General features: G+C 40.9%; 2 protein-coding genes across 5 annotated transcripts; one reads left to right on the top strand and one right to left on the bottom strand.

Annotated features, from left to right (window-relative positions):
- Nucleotides 1–55: 55 nt before the first annotated feature.
- On the bottom strand, nucleotides 56–20,476 carry GPN1 (GPN-loop GTPase 1). Of its 3 annotated transcripts, none has more exons than XM_025867955.2 (14): nucleotides 20,323–20,476; nucleotides 19,532–19,625; nucleotides 16,996–17,035; nucleotides 16,130–16,196; nucleotides 15,392–15,429; nucleotides 13,479–13,557; nucleotides 13,173–13,267; nucleotides 12,170–12,215; nucleotides 11,393–11,539; nucleotides 9,991–10,073; nucleotides 8,537–8,576; nucleotides 7,598–7,688; nucleotides 3,355–3,462; nucleotides 56–1,911 (listed from the first exon to the last, which is right to left on the bottom strand). In XM_025867955.2, the coding sequence occupies exons 1-14, from the start codon at nucleotides 20,431–20,433 to the stop codon at nucleotides 1,829–1,831; spliced, it is 1,122 nt and encodes a 373-aa protein (XP_025723740.1). In that variant the 5' UTR covers nucleotides 20,434–20,476; the 3' UTR covers nucleotides 56–1,828. The 3 variants fall into 3 exon arrangements, with proteins under 3 accessions (XP_025723740.1, XP_073753278.1, XP_073753279.1); XM_073897177.1 differs by having other exon boundaries at nucleotides 56–1,905; XM_073897178.1 differs by lacking the exon at nucleotides 20,323–20,476 and adding an exon at nucleotides 19,846–19,955.
- A 37-nt stretch (nucleotides 20,477–20,513) lies between these two features.
- CCDC121 (coiled-coil domain containing 121) lies at nucleotides 20,514–23,832 on the top strand. Of its 2 annotated transcripts, none has more exons than XM_073897175.1 (2): nucleotides 20,514–21,001; nucleotides 21,526–23,832. In XM_073897175.1, the coding sequence occupies exon 2, from the start codon at nucleotides 21,614–21,616 to the stop codon at nucleotides 22,487–22,489; it is 876 nt and encodes a 291-aa protein (XP_073753276.1). In that variant the 5' UTR covers nucleotides 20,514–21,001; nucleotides 21,526–21,613; the 3' UTR covers nucleotides 22,490–23,832. The 2 variants fall into 2 exon arrangements, with proteins under 2 accessions (XP_073753276.1, XP_025723736.1); XM_025867951.2 differs by having other exon boundaries at nucleotides 20,514–21,054.
- Nucleotides 23,833–24,063: the final 231 nt, after the last annotated feature.

Below are 24,063 nucleotides of genomic sequence, written 5' to 3'. Positions count from 1 at the left end.
ACGCTTAGCTTCATTTGCCCGTTTATTTATAAAAGCAGACATCAGGCAGTTTCCATAAAGTAGTCATCTAGTATTTAATTCATTCAGTTAGCAAACATTTATTGAGCACCTATATGTACTGGTTCTTGCGCAAGGGATACAAAGATGAGGAAGACTCTGTCCCTGTCCTTATGGAATGGAGCTTAAGGCATACGCCAGGCAAGGGTTTTTTTTGTTTTGTTTTGTTTTTTAAGTAGGCTCCATGCCCAGCATGGAGCCCAGTGTGGGGCTTGAACTCATGACCCTGAGACCAAGGCCTGAGCTGAAATCAAGAGTCAGACACTTAACTGACTGAGCCACCCAGGAGCCCCAAGCCAAGTTTTTTTTTAAGGAAGTATTCAAAGCACTAAGGGGAAAAACCAAGGATGTTCAGAGTCTTGCTTTGCAAATGGTTTCTCTTGAACAGGTTCAAATTTTTACGACTAGTGCCTTCTAAGTATAGAATATTGAAATTAATATCTATAGGTATATAATCTATAGGTGCAGAACACTGAAATTAATACTTAATGGCAAAATAAAATGCTTTTTAGAATATTTACATTGGAGAATAGGCACCAGATGGTCAAGGTTAGGTACTCTGATAAAGCAGGTCATTTTAAGATACCTGAGATTCTCCTGGCCTGGAACTGTCACAGGCTATTTTAGCTAGAGCAGTTCTCAAACTTAACATCATGGGAATTCCCTGATAGACTTAACTAAAACAGATTTCTAGGTCCCACCCCCACAGTTCCTGATTCAGGTCTTAAGTGTTGTGTTTTTAACAATTTTCCAGGTCATGCTGATGCTTCTGGTCCAGTGATCACACTTGAGAACCGCTGAATTGGAGTACAGATTAGGCAGGGATAAAATTCCTTAAGAGAAATGCACTGTTTTAAGACACTGAAGAATGTGGAAGGTTTGCCTTACCAAGGCTATTATATATGGAATGTGCACCTTACCCGAACCCATGGTCTTTGAATAAATCACAAAGGATACTTCGCCTTAAATTTAAAGTATAACAGAAACGGTGCCTAGCTCTGTACCTGATTACTTGGTATGTGTACATGGGAGACTTTAGTAAACATCCCTGCTTTACTGAGACAGGTTTGGACATGTGGCTTTAAACCTCTGTGTTGAATAGAAGCGAACCTACTTGCAATTACATAATTTTCTTATTTGAAATTATGACAGGCAGGCTTACAACAAAGTTAAAATTATCCAAGTCATCATCCAAAGCAGGATTCTTATTCATTAGTCATATGTTTTGCTCACTTTCTTCAATGTACCTGTTGTCCATAATGAGTTACCCCCGTGTGAGGCACACTTTGTACCCAACATTGACTGGTTGCCAAGGAGACTCCACTGCCACCCTGGGCAAGCTCATGTTTCCTCTCCCTTTCGGCTAAAAAGAGGGGAACTCATGGTACAGGGTCAAGGGCAAGATGCTGGGAAAGTAGAATACAGACCCAACCTGACAGAGATTTGAAGTGAATAGTTCTCGCTGTTCCATCCATCAGCAGCAAAAATACTTGAGTTCAAATGATAAAACTTGAAGCTTTAGGCTTGAAGGGATATCAGCATCCAAGAATAGTCAGAATATCCTTCCTTGCATAAATCCAAGGGACAGGCCAAGGGGAATTGGCATCTACCTGCCACGTCCAGTGGTTTTCTATCCCTGGCTGCATCTAAGTCAAATTTCCCTATAAGAGAAACTCTGCTAACTCTGAACAAAATTGTCCTTTATAGTAGCCGCCAATCAGAGGTTAGGATAGTTCCTTCACAGAGTTCCAAAATTCTGGACTTCTAGAAACTACTTGTTTCTCTTCCAATACTGTGCCATTGATTCTTGCATAAAATTCTGGAATGCTGGCTCTTCACGGCTTTCCTCTGTAACTACAAGGAAAAAAAGGTCAATTCTTTTTAACTTTCCCATTAGACAAATTAGAGCTGCTGCCACCAATCCATCAGAAATAGTACTCTGCTTCTAATAAACTACGTGTTCACTCCTCGCAATGAGGAAATATCTCCCAGAAGCATACTCTATTTATCACGTTGCCCAAAAGGTACAGTTTTTTTCACCTGTAAATGCGGAGAATACCTCCCTCATAGAGTAACTAAAATGAGGTCCCACTCCTAGGTATTTTTAACCAAGAAAAATATATAGAGCAACTTTATTCATAATAGCTAAAATCTGGAAACAACCCTAATGGCAATCAGCTGATGAATGGATAAACAACTTGTGGTAAAAGCCACATCATGGAATATTATTCAATAAAAAGAACATACTTCTGATACATGGATGGTCTGTAAAAGCATTACACGGACTGAAAAAAAGTCAAATCCAAAAAGCTAAATACTGTGATCCTAATTATACAACATTCTGGAAAAAGCAAAATTAAAGGAACAGAAATCAGATTAGTGATTGCCAAAAACTAAGTGTGCGGGAAGGGGACTGAATAAAAACAAGCAGGGGAACTTGAGTATGATGGCTGTTACAGGTGCACATATATTTGTTAAAACTCATCAAACTGGGGGCACCTGGGTGGCTTAGTCGTTAAGCGTCTGCCTTCGGCTCAGGTCTTGATCCCAGGGTCCTGGGATCGAGCCCCGCATCGGGCTCCCTGCTCAGGGGGGAGTCTTCATCTCCCTCTCCTATTCCCCCTGCTTGTGTTCCCTCTCTGTCTGTCAAATAAATAAAATCTATAAAAAAATAAAAAAACTCATCAAACTATACACTTAAAAAGGGTGGGCTTTACTGTCTGTAAATCGTACCTCAATAAATCTGAGTCAGTGAGGCAGTTTAGATGTTAGCATCCAGCAAACTGGATGGTAAGGAGAGGTTTGCTCTTGGTCATAGCTAGAACCAAAAAGCGTTGTTTCAAGAAACAGATTCTGTTCACAGTCCATAAAACTATGCCAAGTGGAACCCTTTCAGGTTTCCAGAGCCATTCTATCCTCAGTGTTACAGTCCCTTCTAACTGCTTTTGGTCTGCTGAGGCCTCCTTATTCATTCTTCCCCACCCCCCACCTCATGTATTCTTAAAACAGTAATTACACAAAACAAAAATCCTGGATTTCTCAAATTGAGTTAGGACCTAAAGATGAGAAGACAAGAGACTAACAAAAAGCCTGTAATGAGCTCAATATTAACCATTCAGTAGGAAGGCCAGGAACTCAACATATGGAACTCTTTCCCGCTGCTGTATCGGGTACCATCTTTCTCTCCCCTGTCACTGGCTGCATCTATATGGTTTCTCTCAACAAGAAGCTCCTGAGCAAACAGTGTGGGGATAAGCAGCTACTCTCTTCTCATGAGCCACCTCAGCCCCCTCTCACCTCTGTGGTCAATATCATCAGTATCACTGTCTGCTTCCTCAGCCTCTTCATCCAAAGTTCCCCGAGTCAGGATCAAGTCAGAAGGGTCAAGTGCAGGAGATAAGCTGTCTATGGAGAAAACACCTGTCAGTAGCATGTCATGAACCTGTGTCTCCTCCAAAAGGTGATTTTGATTCAGTAACTATGATTATAAATTAGCAGGATGAAAATGCTCATGATAAACATAAATGCTGACTCTTACCTCTTCTAAATGTATTATTGTTAATTGTTAATACCACTTAACATTTTTACAGTAGTGTAGTTCACAAAATGCTTTCAGGATCCCAGGAACCCAAAAGGTGCTATTTTTAAGCTGAGGAAAATAATTCTCAGGTAGCTTGTCCTGGTAGTAACAGTCATTTTAGTAGCTCACAGCTTAGAAGAGGCTATAGTTTTTCCTATGAAGACTAAAGATATCTGAGCAGATGCAGTGTGTGGTGAGTCAGCGTAAAAGCGTAGGACACTAAGGAATATTCCTGGTGGAAATTTAAGTTCTGAGGGTCTGAAGAGAATAGATGGTGAAATGACAGACAGTAAAGGAGCGAGGATATTATTCAAGAAAAAGAGGGAGGAAGGAAAATGGGAAAGTAAATATACTAATAGAGGCAAATTCCCTACTCGGGGAAACTGAACAAGGGCTAAGTGCCAATCAAAGTCGAATCACTTCATTCCTGTGCAGGGAATTCAGCCTGCGAGGGTTGGACTCAGACCCTAAAGCGATGCCCAGTATCCTGGAGCCACAGGAGGACATGACCACTCTCTTCAGGAGTCTAGTTGGGGAGAAGTCAGCTGGGGATGGAGGAGGCCAACAGTGGCAACATCAAGGGGCACAAATGTCAAGGAGACTGTGGCCCTGAAGAAGGATGGTGACATGGCGTGCTAACAGTCAGTGCTTAAGTCTGTGCCCAGCTATACTTGTGATTTTCCCGAAATAATTTACTGCAAGTCCCAACCTTTAACAGGTTATCTGAGTATGGAAGACCTTTTGCAGCAGATTTAACATTTGCTACTTCACATATTCTTGAGTGATGAGCACAGAAATTTATGTCACTGGGGTGCACAACAAAGACAGCCAGGTGAGTTCACATAACTGGTAAATCCCGCCAGTTTCTAGCATCTCCCCCTCCAAGTGGCTTTGCTGTTGTCTAGTCAAGATACAGAACAGAACTTCATTCCTTTAAAGGCCAGTCCATCCATAAGTGTGGGTGGGTGGGGGCGCATAGATACTAAATATGAGCACCAACCTAGAAACCCCTAAGAATCAATGACAAAATTAATTCAAACAATAAGAAAATTCAGGGGCACCGGGGTGGCTCAGTCGGTTGAGCAACCGATTCTTGGTTTCGGCTCAGGTCATGATCTCACGGGCCACAGGATTGAGCCCCACATTGGGCTCCTCACTCAGCACAGAGTCTGCTTCCAATTCTTTCTTCCTCACCCTCCCCCTCTGCCACTCCCAACCCACGCGTGTACTCTCTCTCAAATAAATAAATCTTTAAAAAATATTAAAAAACAAAGAAATTCAGTTAAGTAGCAAAATAAAAAGACTAATATATGGAAATGAAAAGCCTTCATGTACACAAACATAACCAGTTAGAAGACACAATGGTTCAGAAAATCCCATTTTCAACACTAACAAGATAAAATACTTGGAAAATTTTAACAAAAACTATGCAAAAACCACAAGGAAAAACTCCTGAAAAATACAAAAGTACACTTAAAAATATAAACATACTCCTTATTCTTGGATAGGGAGACTCAACATGAGTCTGCAGTTCACCCTATATTAACGTACATAATGCAATACTAATAAAAATACCAAAAAGTTTTTTTAGCAAACTAAATGAGTTGATGCTAAAGTTCATGTGGAAAAACAAACATGCAAGAATAGCCACGGAAACACTAAAAAAGAAAAATATGAAAAGGGACTAGCCATGGCAGACACTAAAACATTCTATACAGGCCCTACGTAATTATAACAGTGTGGTACAGACACATAATAGACAGTCCAGAAGGATAAAATGGGAAGTCCAAAAATACACCCAAGTACACATGGGACTTTAGTATACCATAGAGGTAGCATCTCAGATTGCTGGGGCAAAGGTAGACTTTTTGAGAAACAGTGCAGGTACACCTTTATGAAAAAGGTAACACAGACCTATACTTTACACCATACCCAGGAATAAACTCTACATGGATCAGGGATCTAAATGCAGAAAATGAGGGGCACCTGGGTGGCTCAGTTGGTTAAGCCTCTGACTCTTGGTTTCGGCTCAGGTCTTGATCTCAAGGTCATGAGATCAAGGCCCACTTTGGGCCTCGTCCTTAGTGCAGAGCCTGCTGGAGATTTTTTCCCCTCCCTCTCCTTTCCCCTCTGTTCCTCCCCCCTGCTCACACTGGCACGTTCTCTCTCTCTCTCAAATAAATAAATAAAAATCTTTAAATGTAGACAATGGGGTGCCTGGGTGGCTCAGTGGGTTAAGCGTCTGCATTCAGCTCAGGTCATCGTCCCATGGTCCTGGGACTGAGTCCCACATTGGGTTCCCCGCTCAGTAGGAAGTCTGCTTCTCCTTCTTCCTTTGCCCCTTCCCCCAACTCATGTTCTCTCTCGCTCACTTGCTCTCTCAAATAAATAAATAAATAAATAAAATGAAACCATATAAGTACTACAATAAAACATGAGTAAATTCCTCTTTAACATAGCATAGGTAAGGGATTCCCAATTATGATTCAAAATCCAGATGCAGTAAAAGAGAAGGCAAGTAAAGTTGATTACATCAAAACAAAACAAAAACTTTCACCTGGCAAAATAACACCACAGACAAAGTCAAAAAACAAGTGACAAACAGAGAGAAAATATTTCTAACAGGCATCACAGAAAATGGATACTATCCCTATTACATTAATGGATACTAAAACTAGTGGGTAAACATGTGAAAATTAGAAGGATATTCATATGGTCTCAAAGTATCACCCAACAAAAGACTTATTATAAAGAGAGAAAGAACTTTACAATGAAAAACCTGACAGACACCACTTTAAGCAAGTAATCAAAATTAACATCACCAATGATGGGACAAATCTACATCATGGGCCTCGGATGTCATGCATGGAAAAATCACAACTTCTCACTTCTGTAAAGTGCTGCCACCAATGAGCCACCTGAACTGAGTCCTGAAGGAGTATCAGACAAATCCAAACTGAGGAACATTCTATAAAATATCTGTCTCATACACTTCACAATTGTCACTACCATGAAATACAAAAAAAAACAAAGGAACCATTCCAGATTAAAGGAGAACAAGAGTCAAGATAACTCAATGCAATGCAGATCCAGGATTTTCTCCTGCTACACAGGGCAAATGGCTACATCTAACTAAGGAACACATCAGACAACAGTTATCAGTTAATTTCCTAATTTTTAGTCATGAGCTTATATAAAATAATATCCTTGTTTTTAGGAAATAATACACTCAAATATTCAAGGATAATATTCAAGAGTAAGTCTATAACTTATTCGTAAATGATTTCGAAAAAAGGAATATATATTTTGTTTATGTTTATATGCTTATATATACGTCATACATAATGAGAAAAAGAGAAAGAATGAAGTAAATGTGGTAGAATGTTAACATTTTGCAAATCTGGTTGAATGGTATACAGTAATTCTTATACTAGCCACACAATTTTTCTGTTAATCTGAAAGTAGGTCAAAATAAACAGGAAAAAAAAAAGGCAGGGGGTGGAGAGTAAAAAGTATTTAAGAAAATTGTAGGTGGGGGGATGGGGTAATTGGGTGATGGGTGTGAAGGAAGGCACTTGATGTAATGAGCACTGGGTGTTGTATGCAACTAATGAATCACTAAACTCTACCCTGAACCTAACAATATACTGTATGTTACCTAACTTTAAATTTTTTTTTAAAAAATTTAAGAAAATAGAGAAGATATCAAGTATCTTGCCAAAGTAAAGCAAAAACTACCTGAAGAGGAAGAATTCAAAGTGGTATAGTTATATACAAGTTTCAGGAGTTTATCTTTCCAAATCACACACAAAGTAAATGTGATATAAAAACTAGATACATCAATCTCAAACACCACTTTATCTTTATCCTTTTCTCTCTCTTAAACGTAAGTATCTTCCTGCTCAGTGGAAGTAGGCATGTCCTCCTTTTAGTTCCTAACACCAAGAGACCCTCCAGTACCTGTGGCAGTCCCTGTGTCCAAGGCTACAGAGCCCAGATCTTTCCGAAGGCGTTCCAGTTGTTCCTTCTGCTGCTGGCTCTGTGCACTGGCCTGTGCAAATAGAGAAAAATATCTTCATATTAAAGGAGGAGTCCTAGGGGCACCTGGGTGGCTCTGGCAGTTAAGCGTCCAACTCTTGATTTTGGCTCAGGTCATGATCTCAGGGTTACTGAGTGTGGAGCCTGCCTAAGATTCTCTCTCTCCCTCCACCCTCCCCCCACACCCCCACACTAACGCACTCACTCTCTCTCTCCAAAATAAATATAAATAAAATAAAATCTTTAAAAAAAAAAAAAGAGCCCCAAGTTAGATGCCAGACTTCTGACAAGAGATGACTAAATATACAAATACTAGAGGCTATTTAGACACTGAGGCAGGTAAGAAATGGCAGATACAGAAACACCAAGCAGTGTGGGCCCAGAGGAGCACAAGTTCAGACAGGAGGGCTCTGCAGACAGAATTAGAGGTTTCAGAAGTTGGACACAAGAACACATCAAAAGAACCCTCAAGCAGACATAGCGGTGGTAAGGGGCCCAATGCAGCTGAAGAGGGCAGGCCAAGTGATTATTTGGAATAAGCACTGTGAACCACCTCTTTTTTCTTAAAATTCTATAACCAGTCTTTAAATGAGCCTCAGGAGTAGGAGGGGGGTGGGGCCCAAGAAGTGCTTAGCAAATGTAACAGAAAAAATCAGATTTAAAAAACTTCAAAAAAAAGAAAAATAATTAAGGGGCCCTTCTGCATCTAGACAGCACACACACAAATTTACTAATTTAAATAACAAACATCTAAAACATACACTGATAGCCAAAACAAAAGCATTTATGGCAGGAGGATTAGTACATGGTTTGAAGTTATATCTTAGTGGCCCAAAATACACAAATAGCCTCCTCTCTTACCAGTGACTTCTTCAGACGTTCATATTCAGGACGATACTCCCTGGAAAGAGAAAACACTTTCTAAATTCCTTTATTTAATAATCTGTCCTGCCCACCCCCACATCACTTGTATTTTCCTAGGTCCCTGACAATAACAGAAGACCTTACTTCACTGAACATTATATGTCACAAGTCTTAGTCATGGAGATTCTACCCTCTGGAATTAAAAGTCAAGGTGCTTGCCCCCACCCTGAAACCAGCAAAGAGACAAAAGACTGCTGGCCTGGAAAGATTAACTCTGGAATCCATGACTCATGAGCTCATCATTTGTTTGGATAAAACTAAGATGAATAAAAGAAGGGAGGCCTGGGGTGCCTGGGTGGCTCGGTCGGTTAAGCGTCTGCCTTCGCCTCAGGTCATGATCTCAGGGTCCTGGGATCGAGCCCCACATTGGCCTCCCTGCTCAGCAGGGAGCCTGCTTCCTCCCTCTCCCTCTGCTTGTGTTTGTGCATGCGCTCTCTGTCAAATAAATTAAAAAAAAAAAAGGGGGGGAGGCCTGTTGGGCTCAGGAAGCCCAATATGTAATTATGTGGCTTATCTGGGCAGTAACAAAAGGATACAGAAGGGTCTATCCTAAGACTTTGGTAACACACAGAAAGACCCCTTGTCTGATGAATCAAAATCAAAATAATGTGTCTAAACACCACCATGTGGTTGTTAGAATCTTGCTAAGTATGAAGCCAAAGGAACATGCTAGTAAGTGGCCAATTATCATGCCACCAGCCCAAGGAAAGTGCTCTCATTACACTTTCCTGTAAGTAAACAGAACTCCAGTATTAACCGTGCTAACAGTAATAACAACCATTTATCATGAAGTGTGCTTGCTACAACGTATCAGCAATTGTGCTAGATGCACAATATCTTCTCAAATAACGCTCACAACAACCTTAACAATAAATGCTATTATCCCTGATCTACAAATGATGAAAACTTGCTAAGGCCACTCATTTATTCAGTGGAGAAAATAGAAATCCAACCCATGTCTGTCTGACTCCAAAGTCTATGTTCTTAATCCAGGGTCAGCCAATGTGGCAAACAGGCCAAATCATGGCTGTTTTTGTATATAAAGTTTTATTGGAACACAGCCATGCCCATTCATTTGCAAATTGTTTATGGATGCTTTTGCCCTACAATGACAGTTGAGCAGTTGCAACAAAGATCATATGGCCCACAAAAGCCTAAAATATTTACCATCTGGCTTTTTACAAAAAGTCTGAAGACTCCTGCTCTTAATCATTCAATACAGCGAAGGTTTTATACTATTTTTAAAAAAGTTAATGGGGACTTGTTATTCCTAAGTGTACACATACAGATCCAGTACACATACACAGGGCAAACATAATACCTGTAACTGCTACCATATCAGATTGTAGGTTACTAAAAACGTCATCAACAGGATTTTCCTTTATCCTCACCTTTCATATTCTTCTGCAGCACTGGTGACTTGCATGAAGAATTCATCTAAGCCTGTACCCAGAACAGCAGACACACCCACCACCTGTCAAAAGCATCAGTAACACTGAGAAAATTGTATATTTTTAAATGGTGTACATTACTTTGTTCAAATACCATAAAATCTTCATAAAAGTTGTTTAGATACTTCAAGAAGTCTCTGACAAAGAGTGAAGCTAAAACAAAACAGCACACATACTCAAAAGCCATGGAAAGATGTCTATGGAAAAGAAAGGACTAGAAAAAAAAGAATTAGGAGAAACACGTAGCAAGACTCGTTGTCTATTCCCTGTCAAATCCAACCACTGTTTTCTATAAAAATTAGTATCGCAATGCCTTTGCTTGGGCAACTGCCATCCTCCCCGCCACCCCAACACACTTTTGCTTACATAAATCGTACCCTTCCTGGGTGCCTGGGTGGCTCAGTCAGTTAAGCATCTGCCTTCGGCTCAGGTCGTGATCCCGGGGTCCTGGGATAGGGTCCTGCATTGGGCTCCCTGCTCAGCGGGGAGTCTGCTTCTCTCTCTGCCCCTCTCGTGTGTGCGCTTTTTCTCTCAAACACGCATACATCCACACAAAAATAAAAAAAATCTTTAAAAAAATAAAAAATAAATCGTACCCTTCTTTCAAAGCATACGTCTAATGCTATATCCTCCAAAATCCTGCATTTCCAGAGTGATCTGCCCCTTACCAGCATGAGCCTCAACCTCCAATCTTCATAAGGTCCTTACCACAATATATCATGTTTCAATTCTGCGTGTAGCCCTCTCTTCAAACTAAACCATAAACTCTGAAGGTACGGTCTTTACCTTATTTATCTTTTTTAAGTAATCTCAGTGCCCAAAGTGGTGCTCAAACTCACGACCCTGAGATTAAGAGCCAGCCATATGTTCTAATGACTGAGCCAGCCAGGTGCCCCTACCTTATTTATCTTTTAAACCTCCAGTTTTTTGTTTTTTTGGTTTTTTTTTTTAAAGATTTTATTTATTTATTTGAGAGAGAGAGAATGAGAGAGAGCACGAGAGGGAAGAGGGTCAGAAGGAGAAGCAGACTCCCCACTGAGCAGGGAGCCCAATGTGGGATTTGATCCCAGGACTCCAGGATCATGACCTGAGCCAAAGGTAGTTGCCTAACCAACTGAGCCACCCAGGCGCCCCTAAACCTCCAGTTTTAAAACTGAACAACACACAAAAGAATGGGAAAAAAAAAAAAAAAACCATAAAACTCCCATTTTTATAAGCAATGCTTAAATGCTTTTTTTTATGAAGGTAACGAACTTCTTTTCTAAGATAGGTTCAAAACCAGCCCTATGGATTAAGAGGTTGTCTGAAGGAACTGTCAGCATAAGGAGAGGAGAAAGTTTACCCTAAGTGCGCTGTAAAATTCATCTAACACCAGGCTCATTGAACGAGTCAGGTTACTGATGTATGTAGTCTCTTGATTCAAGGCATCTTGGAAAGCCTCAAAATCTTGCATCCATTCCACTGCAAAGCTGTGATCAATGATGTCAGTCTGTACCAAAGAGGAAGTCAACTATTAGCAACCAGAGATATGCTTAGATATTAAACATCAAAAAAATTTTAATTAAGTGGCGACAACAAAGCAATTATTCATATATTTTTTCTCTGCTTCCGCATTTCCTCCTCCACTACAACAAACCATAAAGGGCCAAGACTACTGTAAATAATGAAATGAAGATATGTGTTCTCTTGGTTGAAGCAGACCCTTCACTATCCACTGCCAAGTGACCATGGCAACAGTAGATGCGAGCATATTCTGGCTCTGAAGTCATGTAGTCTCTTGAATCCTAGCCATCAACCCAACAACAGTGAAGTTTTCTGTTTTAATTGTGACTGCCAATAAACTAGCAGCCCCTCCCCCATATACAATGCAATTCTGAGGGATAACCTATACACTACAGTTGAGAGGCTACTCTAGTTTAAAAATACTTTGATGAGAGCCACTGATAAATATTCATTCAATCTGATTGAATCTTTTTCCTACAACTGCTCATGACTTTGTTTCAGATAAGTTTGAATCTGTTCTCCGACATGTGAAAATCCTCACCTACCCAAACTTTCCAATAACACAAGGTTCTGATGAAAAAGAAATACTGAACTACAAAAGGAAGGATCCACTTACTTTATTCATAACCACAATGAAAGGCAGCTTGGTTTTGTACAAGATGCTGAAAATCAAACATCAAGACACTATTAGTAAAAACACTTAAGGCTCCTGCTTGCCCAGTGTCAGTCTGCTGGAACTGAGTAAAGAGAAGTGGAATGGGTTCAGACTCCACATATACATATCCATTCTCACACAGCCCTCACAGTTTCCTCTCCCAAGAGGAAAAACCACCACCTACCATCAAGCAAACAACACACACACATTCTCTCTCTTTCTTGGAGTTATAATAATGCTTTGATACTGATCTTGTTTTTTGTGTAAGCTTTTTTTGTAGGGTTGTTTTTACCAAATAACTGTCTTTTAAACAATAAATACGGAAGCAAAAAACGCTACCAATCATCAGATTTCTATTTGTACTAGGATTTCTTGAATCTAACAAGAAGGGGTATCCCTAGTCATATTAGAAGGCACAAATGCTGGTAATGGCTTTTGTGTACACCCCAAATAAATTCTCTCAGATTTAGTAACAGTTTGCCTTGTTCCTGTGTCTACTGCACTCACATACCCTAGTGAGGCATGTTCTTCTGTCCCCAGTGACTCCAAGTTGGGGCAAACTTGTGCTTTGTGGAATTATAGATAAATCTCTTTATTCATAAGCTCTCATATTATAATTTAACTCTACATGTCATAACACAGAAAAGGAGCATTTAGACCAGAGGGCTCTATTCTATTTAGACTCGTTTCATTCAACTGGGAGCAACTACCAAAAGGTTCATATTCATACACGACCTGTTTCTATGACAAGCAAGGGAGAAAGATGAGAAGCTGCTCATAGAGAATGCCAGCACATGTGTCTCTTTTCTCTTCTAACCTCTCCCCAGCTCACAACTACTAAACTGAGGGGCACATCCGAATGAGCACAAATCCAGGTTGGTAAGTACTCGGGACTCAAATACAAAAGAGAAAAGAAGAGGCCTCCTCCCTTGATTTAAGAGCATGCCCACCAGCAATCAATTACCTGCAGGCATAGAGCATATTGGACATGAAGGTCACTGGGTTGGTACTTCTTGATGTGTCCATTACATAAATGACAACTGTTGGAAATGAGGATGCCTAAAGCCACAAAATAATCACAGCCTTAGTCAAAGGGCTCATGACCTATCCCCAAACTCTTTTCCCACCTTCCTTAGCAAGGGAGAACCGCCTTAGGCAGGGTGTACAGAGCTTCCACAACTCCCTCCCATATAAGGTCCCATGCAATAAAAAGATGCTTAAGCAGTCTAGCTCTCTAGTTACTCTCAGTAACCAGACCTACAGTACTCACCAGGGCCTCAGTGATGATTGTCCCAGAAGCTGACCACGTGAACACTTCAATCTGTCCAGGTGTGTCAATCAAGACATATCTGTGTCAAGAAGGACCATTAAAGAAGTATTACACCTGTGTAATGCTGAAAGCTATTCCAGCACACAAAACACTGAACATCTGGTTATCCAAGATTGGAACCTCTTCACACTGTCAAGTCTAATTTCCTCCCACTGCCCTTAAAACGTATACCATGTTCCCCTGGGCTTTGTTCAATGTCCAATATTCATGCTACCAGGCAGGAGCAGCAGTCCACAAACTGCTGCAAATGATCACAGAGGAAACTGTGATAGTTTTAGAAACACACTGCATTAAAAATGAGAGATAAATAAAACGAGAAGGCAAATCTCTTGGGAAACCATCTGGTTTCCTGGGGTGGAGGTGGGGGTGAAGGTGGAGGAGGGGAAGGAGGAAGAGAGAGGGGAGTAATAGCTAAATACAGGGTTTCTTCTTGAAGTGATGGAAATATTCTAAAAGTGACTGTAGCTATGGTTGCACAATTCTGTGAATACACCAAAAGCCAACAGACACTTTAAATGGTATATGAATTATATCTAAATAAAGCTGTTTTTAAAAATGAGCAAAAAATTTTGGATAGACATTTCTCCAAATATATACCAATGGCCAAAAAGTACATAAAATGATGTTTAACATCTTTAATCACTGAGGAAATATAAATCAAATCTGATACCACAAGGAGACACCACTTCACACCCACTGAAATGGCTATAACCAAAAACAAGGACAACAAGTACTGGCGAGGGTGTGGACCAGGACCCCTCACACGATGCTGGTGAGAATGTAAAATGGTGCAGCCACCCGGAGCCAGGGTAGGAAGGGAGAATAACAGGAACTGCTAATGAGTATGGAGTTTCTTTTGAGGATGAAGAGAAAGTTCTGGAATTAGATAGTGGTGATCAGTACATAACTTTATGAATATACTAAAAACCACTACACTGTATACTTAAAAATTAGAGTGGACCTTTGGTACATGAATTTGTATCTCAATAAAGCTGTTATTTTTTTTTTAAACTACCTGTAGTAGTTTTTTATAAAAGCATTTTTGTGAAACACCTTATCCATCCATCCTTCTATGTATATATGCATGGAAACATGTGGAATGAGTCACTGATAGTAATAATGGCAATAATATGCATAATATTATATAACAATACTATATGTTATACATTATAAAATAATGTAACACAATACAATAGTAATAATGATGATAGTTACTTCTACTGGGAATCAGGGTGAAAAGTTTCATCTTTTAAATATTACACATGGTTTTAATTGTCTAAATTCTTTTTAAGATTTATTTTTTAAACAAGGGTTAGTAAGGTGTTTCAGAGATTCTAATGCCAACAAATGTGATTTTCCCAAGAGAAGGCAGGTAGACAACTGAATTTGGACAAAGTCTCAAAAATACCTCCGGGGCACCTGGGTGGCTCAGTTGGTTAAGCAACTGCCTTCGGCTCAGGTCATGATCCTGGAGTCCCAGGATTGAGTCCCGCATCAGGCTCCCTGCTCAGCGGGGAGTCTGCTTCTCCCTCTGACCCTCTTCCCTCTCGTGCTCTATCTCATTCTCTCTCTCAAATAAATAAAATCTTAAATAAAAAAAAAAAATACCTCCTAGGAAACCATGGGCATATATGACAGTGATTGGGGGCAGGATACTATTAAATTTAGATCTTCACCGTATATCACCTTAATGGGTTGTTTTTTGTTGTTGTTGTTGTTTTGCCCACTTTTTTCTTTTCACTTCTAATGGTTTCATCTCAATCTATACCCCTTCAGAGTTTGATGGTATCCTGAAATCCTCAAAACATGTCAAGTACAGAGTAATAAATTGGTGTTAAATTGAAATCACTTACTTAGACATGTTCTGGGCCTTCTCAATAAATTTCATCACCTAAAAGAAAAAGATGCCAATTACAACAGGATCCATTTCAAACACAAAAATCATCCTTTCCAGGGTGGCCCGCCTTATAGGCACTATCAACTATTCAATCTCTGTGTTCTCAATCTTAGGACACCAACTAATGAACTAAACTCAATGAACTAAAGAAACACAACCACACCAGCAGCACTGCCACACCCCCGAGTATACTGCAAGGGCCTGAGAAGCTAAAGATGGTCTGTCACTGCAGGGACATATCTCTTGGTGCTTCAGTAAAATGTTCACAGCCTGTCTCACGGAGTGACATCAGGGTAAAAAAATCAGTGATTACAAAACACTCTTATGGACATAGGTGATAGAGAAAAACTTAAACAGTGACCATTATTTGTCACACGTAAAAAGCCCCTTTATCTTTCCATTCCATGCCTGCTAGCCCATCCCACTCCCCAACCCTCCATTCCATCCTCAAGGTGACACAAGCCAAGATCAAGAAAAGAACCTGGATTTTTGTTTTATTGGCTGTCACAATGTTAAATGTGAAGTGTCTCACAACACTGATCATCCTGTCATAACCTCCTCTGTCTACCAAAATGCTTACTTATTTTCTATGTATATGCAGGTTTATTGCTCTTTCTCAACGTGAGCAAGCTAAGGCATTTAAAAGTCACAGGTTTTTACACAGCCATGCCTATAAAAGTAAAGACAGACATACCTGATCAAATCTGGTAGCAAAGAGATTGAGTGACGTCACTATACCACCATTGGGCCCAAGTCCATACCTGGACACTAAGTTGAGGATTTAAATAACTAAATCCTCAAGATCAGCTTAGATGATGAAATTCACACTTAGGATATCATTCACACAAACAGCATTATAACATTAGTGTTCCATGAACGGATACTGGCAGCTAATCCTTGACATACCACACAACCTTAACCTCACAAGGAATTTTCATTATCCTCGTTCCTTTATCATTTTGGGGATGCTGAGGCAAAATGAAGAAATTAAAGTGACCAAAATGTAAGACACAGATGCATCTGGCAGTGACAGCTTAATAGCATTAGCCATTAAGATCATCTGACAATACCATTAAGATAGCACACTCCTGGCTCTGATCCTCACTGGTCAGTCACCCTGCTGATTAGAATCAGTCTATCCACCTAGACCCACCTACCCGGAAAGTACACATTTCATGCAGCAATGTCCTAAGAGCTGGTCCTACTTCTGAGCTTCTCAGTGTCAGAGGAGGTGGTAGCCTCCAAGGCGACACTACTTTATGGGACCAGGCACAGCACCAGCTAGCCTCTCACCCTCAATGCTCTCCGATTACAACAGCCCGTAGTCTGGGAAGATGGTAAGAAAACTGAAACCACAAGCTGAAACAGTATTTCTAATCACCTATAATCCCTCTGCTCACATTCATCTTTCCATCCTCCTAATTAAATTACTTTAAAGCAATTACATGCTTTTGCTAGTATATTTCACAAAGAAATGCAAAAATACTCTCAAGGCCACAAAAGACAGACAGTAACTAGTCAGGGATGAGTCAGCAGCGAGGCAGATGCTGAAAAGGATACTGTTTCATGACTTCTTTATACTTCACAGTGTCACGAATATCTGGGGGGGGCGAGAAAGAATTCATTGGAATTTAACAGAAACAATATAGTTTGAGACCCTCCACCAATGGGCCTCTCAAATCATCCCTGCTTCCCCTGAGGAAAAAAAAATAAGTTTCTCTCTTCGTATCTCAGTTACTTTTCAAATTTGTTTTCTAAATTTTTAAGCCAAGGTCACTGAACTGTGACAGGGGAAAAAAAACAAGATCGTGAAGAGAAGAACAGGGCAGAAGATGCCCTGCAAGTACCTTCTCTCCCAGCAAGAAGCTGAATCCAACCGTTCAGACTTCTCTTGTCTGCATTCTCTTCTACTAATCCCCCCAGTTTCACACTGGTTTCCTTCCTTACAAAAGGTAACTGGGAAGTGACCCATGAAAAATGTTAGCTAGGAGATCAGAAGTTATGGTAGAAATGGTCTGAGACAAGGAGAAAAGTTGTTTTTTTTTTTAAGTAATGTGGCCAAGCTGGGTTTTGGGGTTTTTTGAGATTTTTTTTTTTTTTAACTTATTTGAAAGAGAGAGAGAGAGCGTGCGCACACGTGCATGAGCAGGGGAAGGAGCAGAGAGGGAGGGAGAGGGAAGGGGAAAGAATCTCAAGCAGACTCCCCACTGAGCTGGAGCCCAATTCGGGGCTCAATCTCATGACCCTGAGATCATGATCTGAGCTGAAACCAAGAGCTGGACACTTAACCAACTGAGTTACCCAGGCACCCCAAGAGAAAAGTTTTGTACAAATTAAATACCTTATCAGTGACCATACGCATAGAAAAAGGCAGCTAAAAAAAAATGCAGAATTGCTGAATCACTCTATTGTACACCTGAAACTAATAAAACATTGTATGTTAACTATACTGGAATTAAAAGAAAAAGAAAAGAAAGAAAAGAAAAAGGGAGATAAATCAAGAAAAAAGTTTATTTCTTACTAACTGCCTACTGGTAACAAAGGTAATGCAGACATGATTTTTCAAAGGGAATTAATACATCCAGTAATATCTAACTAAACCTGTCTACCAGCCTGTAGACCCCACCAACTATTAGAATTCCATCTTTTTTTTTAATTTAGTGTAACTGACATATAGTATCTTACTAGTTTCAGGTTTACATCATAATGATTCGATATTTTTATATATTTCAAGATGATCTCCACAATAAGTCTGGTTATCATCTGTTGCCATACAAAGTTATTATATTATTGACTATATTCCCTATGCTTTACGTTATATCCCCATGACTTACAGTGTACCTAGACATTTGTACCTCTCAATCCCCTTCACCTATTTCACCCGCCTCCCAACTCCCCCCTGCTCTGGTAACCAACAGTTTGTTTCCTGTATCTATGAGTCTGTTTCTGTTCTGTTTTGTTTTTTAGGTTCCACATATAAGTGAAATCATAAGGCATTTGTCTTTCTCTGTCTTGGCTTATTTCACTTCACATAACACCCTCTAGGTCCATCCATGTTGTCCCAAATGGTAAGACTTCATTCTTTTTTATGGCTGAGTAATTTTCCACCACATCTTCTTTATCCAGTCATCTATCAACAGATAGAAGTCCATCCTTTAAATGAGGAGATACCAACTTTTTCCCAAACTCTTCCCAAAATGATCTCTGCTTCTTAACAAGGTTTTCCCTTATTAGTATGATTGGGGTACAAGCAGCTTAACAGGATTAAGAAGAGACAAAGAGGGAGAGGATTAGCACAGTGACAGCCAGGAAATCAGGAGGCCCCTATATCCTATCAAGAACCATGACAGTGAATCATATCCACTCTTAATTTTTTTCACAGTCACAGATCCTCTGAAAGTCTGATGATAACTGGAAACCTCTTCCCAAAACAATGCATATATGCATATATACACACATTTTCCCATGTAACTTTGGGAGTGGAAGAAAGGTTCCTATGGATCAGTAAGTGAACTACCACACAAGAACCCTTAAACTCTAAACTTTTGAGAAAAGAAACTAAACAAAACAGGTTTATGTATCAGAGCCTGCTGAAGGTTTTATGACCTTGAGGTGAGAGGACTGTCACTTCATTATCCAAAAAAACAATAACCTGATACTCTCTGGTCAGAAAGAGGGGAGAGATAACAGTGAGAGGTAAGGAAATAAACTTACTTAGGGAAAGGAGTAAACAAAGAAAATATAAATAAGGGAGAAGGCTTGTTTAGAGATTCTAGGAAATTCAAGGAAAATGAAAGTTTAGAAAAATGAAAATGAGGGGCACCTGGGTGGCCTGGTCAGTTAAGCATCTGCCTTCGGCTCAGGGCATGATCCCAGAGTCCTGGTATGGAGTGGGAATGCGGCTCCCTGCTCATCAGGGAGTCTGCTTCTTCCTCTCCCTCTGCCCCTCCCCCTGCTCCTTCTCTCTCTCTCAAATAAATAAAAATCTTAAAAAAAAAGTAAGAAAAAAATGAAAGCATTAAAGACTGGTGGGCTGGAAGCTTTCCATTTTCTGAGGGACTTCACACAATTTACACAGTTCTTACAATTTACTCACCAATATTGGCAGGAAAGGGTACTTCATGTACAGCTGGGTCCAGATTAATCACATAAGGTGGAGAGCCTTGGCTATGTAGATGTCCAGTAAGCCTCTGCAGAGATATGAGAAGAGGGATGGAGTGAGACAAAGAGGGAATGAGAAGGGGCCAAGATTCCTGTATCCATCATACCTGAAGACTTCTACACTTCCATTTCCCTCGACCTGAAATATTCGTCCCCAATATCCACCTCCAACATTCAAGTCTCATAAATGCTATCTCTTCTTTATCACCCATCTAAGAGAGTCTCCCCTACTCTCGATCACTTATTTACCTGATTGGTGTGAGGTTTTTTTCTATCACTCCCATTAAAATATTAGCTCCCCCAAAGCGGGAACTTCGCCAAATTCAATCTCTGTATCTCCAGTGCTTGAAACATAAGAGCTGCGCAAGAAAAAATTCTTTAGTAATCTACACCAAAAGCCTGTATGCTAGCACTGTATTAATTGCCAGTTACATGTAAGCCTCTGCCTTCGAGGAGTCGGCAATTATACCGGTAAGACAATTCCAGAAAGTGGTAAGTTGTACCAAATATGAACTGAGGGTGCGAAGAAGAGCGCCCTAATTAAACCAGGCTAAAGTCCAAAAAGGCTAGCCTAAGTAGGAACCGGTGTTGCTGGCAAGTACCTTAAAGCCACACGCGGGTCCCCTCCAACTCGCCCGAGAGACCTCCCTCCCGTTCTCCCTGGCCTTCCGCCCACCACTGACAACCTCTCGCGTGCACCTACTACGCCCGCGCCGTGTACGTCACCTGTACAAAGGTGGTTTTCCCAGATCCCGCCATTCCCAACACTAACAGACAAACTGAGGGGCGAGGACCCCCCGAAGCCTGCGACTCAGCTGCTTCTGCGGGCGCCGCCATCTTTCTCCTGGCACCGCCCCCTCTACCATAGAGACGCTGCGTGCCTAGAGAGGCTGAGGTGACGCTGGGGCCTGCGAGAGAGGATAGAACCCAACTAGCGCTAAAGGGGAAGACGAAGGGGCGGGCCGGGCGCCAGAGCATCCTAGCCTCCCAGCCAACTAGCGACAGTGGCGGGGAAATGGAGGGCTAGAGAGGGCCAGGAAAAGGGACACTCACCGTCGTAGGGGAGGGTCTGGGAGGAGCAAAGCTCTGGTCCCCAGAAGGGCGAGACGAGATGGGATCCCCAAGACAGGGCCCCCACGGGTCGAAAATGAGGAAAGTGCGTTTCTCTTTCGGCCCCCAAGGAGCGGGAGAACCGGCTGCTGGGGCTTACTCGGCAGCCGACGAGGTTCAGCAGCTCAGGGCTGGACCGGCCGGGACTGGGGCGGAGTGCGACCCCGGGGGTTGCTGGGCAGCGTCGAGACCCGGGGAGCACGGAACGGAGAAACTGCGAAAACTTTCCGCAAGGGGACGCCATTTCCAAGTGTCGCAGGCTCCCGACAACCGCGCTCCCTCCTTGGCAGTCACGGTCAGTGAACCACGCCGTGACCTTGGAGATGAACGCTTGGATTCCTGGAGCAAGTAGGTACTGAGGGGGCGCTTCCCTCCACGGAAGTGTCCTCGGATACCGGAAAGGTGGTGGAAAAGCCGGGAAATGTATTGCTACTCTCGACCACCCCGGCTGTGCCTGTGGCCCTTTGTAGCTACTGCAGTGTTCAGTAAATCCTAAAATCTAGGTTTCACACCCACACTCTACCACTTGCGGCGGTGTAAATCGTGGCCAAGTCATTTAAATTCTCCGAACCTGTTTTCTCTTCTTTAAAATGGAGGGAATACCTCACAGGGTTGTAGTGAATGCGTACTGTAAATTGTAAACTACACTCATTCATCTTTACCCCTAGCTGTATTCCCTGGTGCCTTGCATAGTGGCAGAACCATAATAGGTACTCAAAAATATTTTCTTGTATGAATTAAAGTACAATTGTGCATTTTGTATTTACTAAATTTTCATTAAGAATTGATGCGGGAATGTCTCACTTGTTCTTCCTTCAGGTTTGCTAAGGACTGTAGGAGTTCCCCTCCACCATATCTTAGTTTAATAAATAATTTTTTCAAGCCAGAGAAGCTAAGAAACTCAGAGATGAGGTTTAAAGAGAAGGCAGTGGTGGAAATGATGAAGCTGACCAACCAAATAAAACAAGCTCAAATCCAGCAAGAATTACTAATGGAGGAGACCAGGCAGCTGTACGCTGAAAAGTTACTTGTCCAGACTGAAAACAAATTCTTCCTGGAATACCTAACCAACAAAACTGAGGAGTATGGAAGGCAGCCTGAAAAGCTGTGGAACAACTATTTACAAAAAACTGAGGAGATTGAACGAAGGAGGCAAGAATCAGCCTCCAAATATGCGAAACAAACTTCAGTGTTTAAAAGGGAGCTCTTGCAGAAGGAAAAGGTCCAGTTCAATTTAAAGCAGCAGTTGCAGGCACTGAGGAATGTTTCACTATTAAAAGAGAAACAGGAGAGAGAAATACAGATATTACAGGAGGAGAAGAAGAAAACCCAAGCTGAGACAGATGCAAAGAAACAGGAAGTCCGGGTCCAGTTACTCCAGGAAAAAGCATTCCTGGAGAAACAACTGAGTGAGCCAGACATGAGGCAGTTGGGAAAGAGAAAAAGAAAGGAGCTTCACAGGAAGGCCCAGGCCTTGGAGCTGGAAGCAAAGCAGTACACTCTTGAGTTCTACCGCAGCATCGGGAGAGAGAACCGGGAGTTAGGGAAGAAATTACTGCAGCAAATTCAGCAATGCCAGGAGTTGCAGGCTATTGAAAGCCAGTTAAAAAATCAGAAGCATCAGCTACAGCAGGAACAGTGGTATGTGCAGTGCTTAATCCGGGGGAGGCAACGATTGCACAGAAGGCATAATTGGTGCCCAAGACAGGATGCTCCAAAGGCCACAGTAACACCTCCCCCGAGTACCAAACCAAGGATTAATCCAAAGCAATTCCTAAAGTAACACTGATTCAATAAGGACTGGAGTATTCTTATGTGCTGCATACACCTGGTTAGGAAGGCTTTGGGACCTCAGACTGCTATGGTAAAACATCCATCATGATGTGTTAGTGTGAAAGATGAGGTGCGTTTTTCCAGCGGTATGCTAGACATTTGTGCCACCAGCTTCCCTTAAGTAGGTTTTTCCTTAATTAGATCTTGTTAATACAGGATGTTCCTTAAGTCTCCAGATAACCTAATACCATTTCCCAAACACCAGTACATTAAACTAACTCAAGAAAAGCACCTTGAGGTAGTGAAAGGCAAACAGTTGTGTGATTGATTTCATCTAGCTAAGTTAGATTTCTAAGACTAGCCTTTCAGATTGACTTTATATAGTGCCTTCTGCTCTGTAAACAATCAGTTATCCTCATGTCTCTTGGTCAGCTGCACACAAAGAAGGCAAAGTGCTTTTCAGCTCTTTTCCAGGTCTGCACCAGTGACCAGGCGGGTCCTGCTCTAGTTTTGTCAAGTGAAAGAGTAATCTAACTAAAAGGCATGTTCAGTAAGAGCTATAGGCTGGCGGAGGGGGGCGGAGCACTGGGCAGAATGACCTTTTGTCTGATGCTCAGCCCCGACAATTTTAGCTTTGAATAAATTGAGAAGGGAAGAGCAGATAAAGGGGATGTCTGTTAGGTCAACTCTTTTGAAAATCTTGTCTGTGAAGAAATACCTCTAGCATTAATGACGTCACTGCTTATTTCAGGAAAACATGAAAAAAGTTTTAAAATATTGGGACAACTTTAAAGAGTCTTGTGCCATCTATTTCCCTAACAACATTCTAAATTCTAAAACAACAAGTAAGATTAGTTAATGTTAGATATAATAAGTACTTCAGTTTTAGGTCACTTATTACATTTTCTTACTACTGTGTGCACTTGATAGTACATGAAATGCCTTTTGTAATCAATATGTGCCTTATGTTTGTTTAGAAGCACTGGAAATAATATTTTTAATTAGTATAGACTTTTAGGGTAGTTTTTAAAAAATTTTTTTGCACTTAATGACCCTACTGATGGCTGGACTAGTTATTTGCATGCTGAATCCTAGTACAGGAATATAATCCCATATTTTAACATCACTCCTCTATGGGAAAATAAAATCAACTTTATGTTTTCCAGAAATTGTCAGTGATGAAAAACTTCAAAATAATTTTCCTGAATTTTCAGTCTTATTCCTATATAAAATGAATTCCTTTAAAACTGTGGAGTGAAAATTTTTTTCTCCCTCAATGCCTTCTAGCTTTAACAATGTTTTTGTTAAATGTGTAGTTTGTTATTAAAAATAAAAACCTTAGATTATAATGTATCTGCTGAGTTTTCTCCAGTCTCTTTTCTACTCCATCACTCTTCTTACTATTGCTTCCGCATGTCTTAACTCATATTAGTGTACACATAATAAAACTGCAATTTTAATACAGAAAGTAGAATTTTAGATAGTATGCAGGTACCTTAACCTGAATACTTTGGTTCTTGAGCTGAATATACAGAAAGACTGAACTTGAAAAACATGGTAACCAAGACAAATTTGAAGCCCTAT

Source organism: Callorhinus ursinus, unplaced genomic scaffold, assembly GCF_003265705.2.
Source record: "Callorhinus ursinus isolate GAN/ISIS: 27379988/994484 unplaced genomic scaffold, GSC_fseal_2.0 scaffold10, whole genome shotgun sequence".
In the NCBI taxonomy this organism is placed as follows: Eukaryota; Metazoa; Chordata; class Mammalia; order Carnivora; family Otariidae; genus Callorhinus; species Callorhinus ursinus.
Note: the sequence above shows the minus strand (reverse complement) of the source record. Positions and strands in the feature narration are given on the sequence as shown.

What these genes read in the sequence shown, in the direction of transcription:
- CCDC121 (XM_025867951.2), top strand. Translation starts at nt 20,708, where the DNA reads ATGGGATCCCCAAGACAGGGCCCCCACGGGTCGAAAATGAGGAAAGTG. An exon ending in CGCTTGGATTCCTGGAGCAA is followed by an intron (nt 21,055 to 21,525) that starts GTAGGTACTGAG and finishes TTCTTCCTTCAG; the next exon opens with GTTTGCTAAGGACTGTAGGA.
- GPN1 (XM_025867955.2), bottom strand. Translation starts at nt 20,433, where the DNA reads ATGGCGGCGCCCGCAGAAGCAGCTGAGTCGCAGGCTTCGGGGGGTCCT. An exon ending in CAATCATCACTGAGGCCCTG is followed by an intron (nt 13,268 to 13,478) that starts GTGAGTACTGTA and finishes TTGTGGCTTTAG; the next exon opens with GCATCCTCATTTCCAACAGT. An exon ending in AATATGCTCTATGCCTGCAG is followed by an intron (nt 12,216 to 13,172) that starts GTAATTGATTGC and finishes TTTGATTTTCAG; the next exon opens with CATCTTGTACAAAACCAAGC.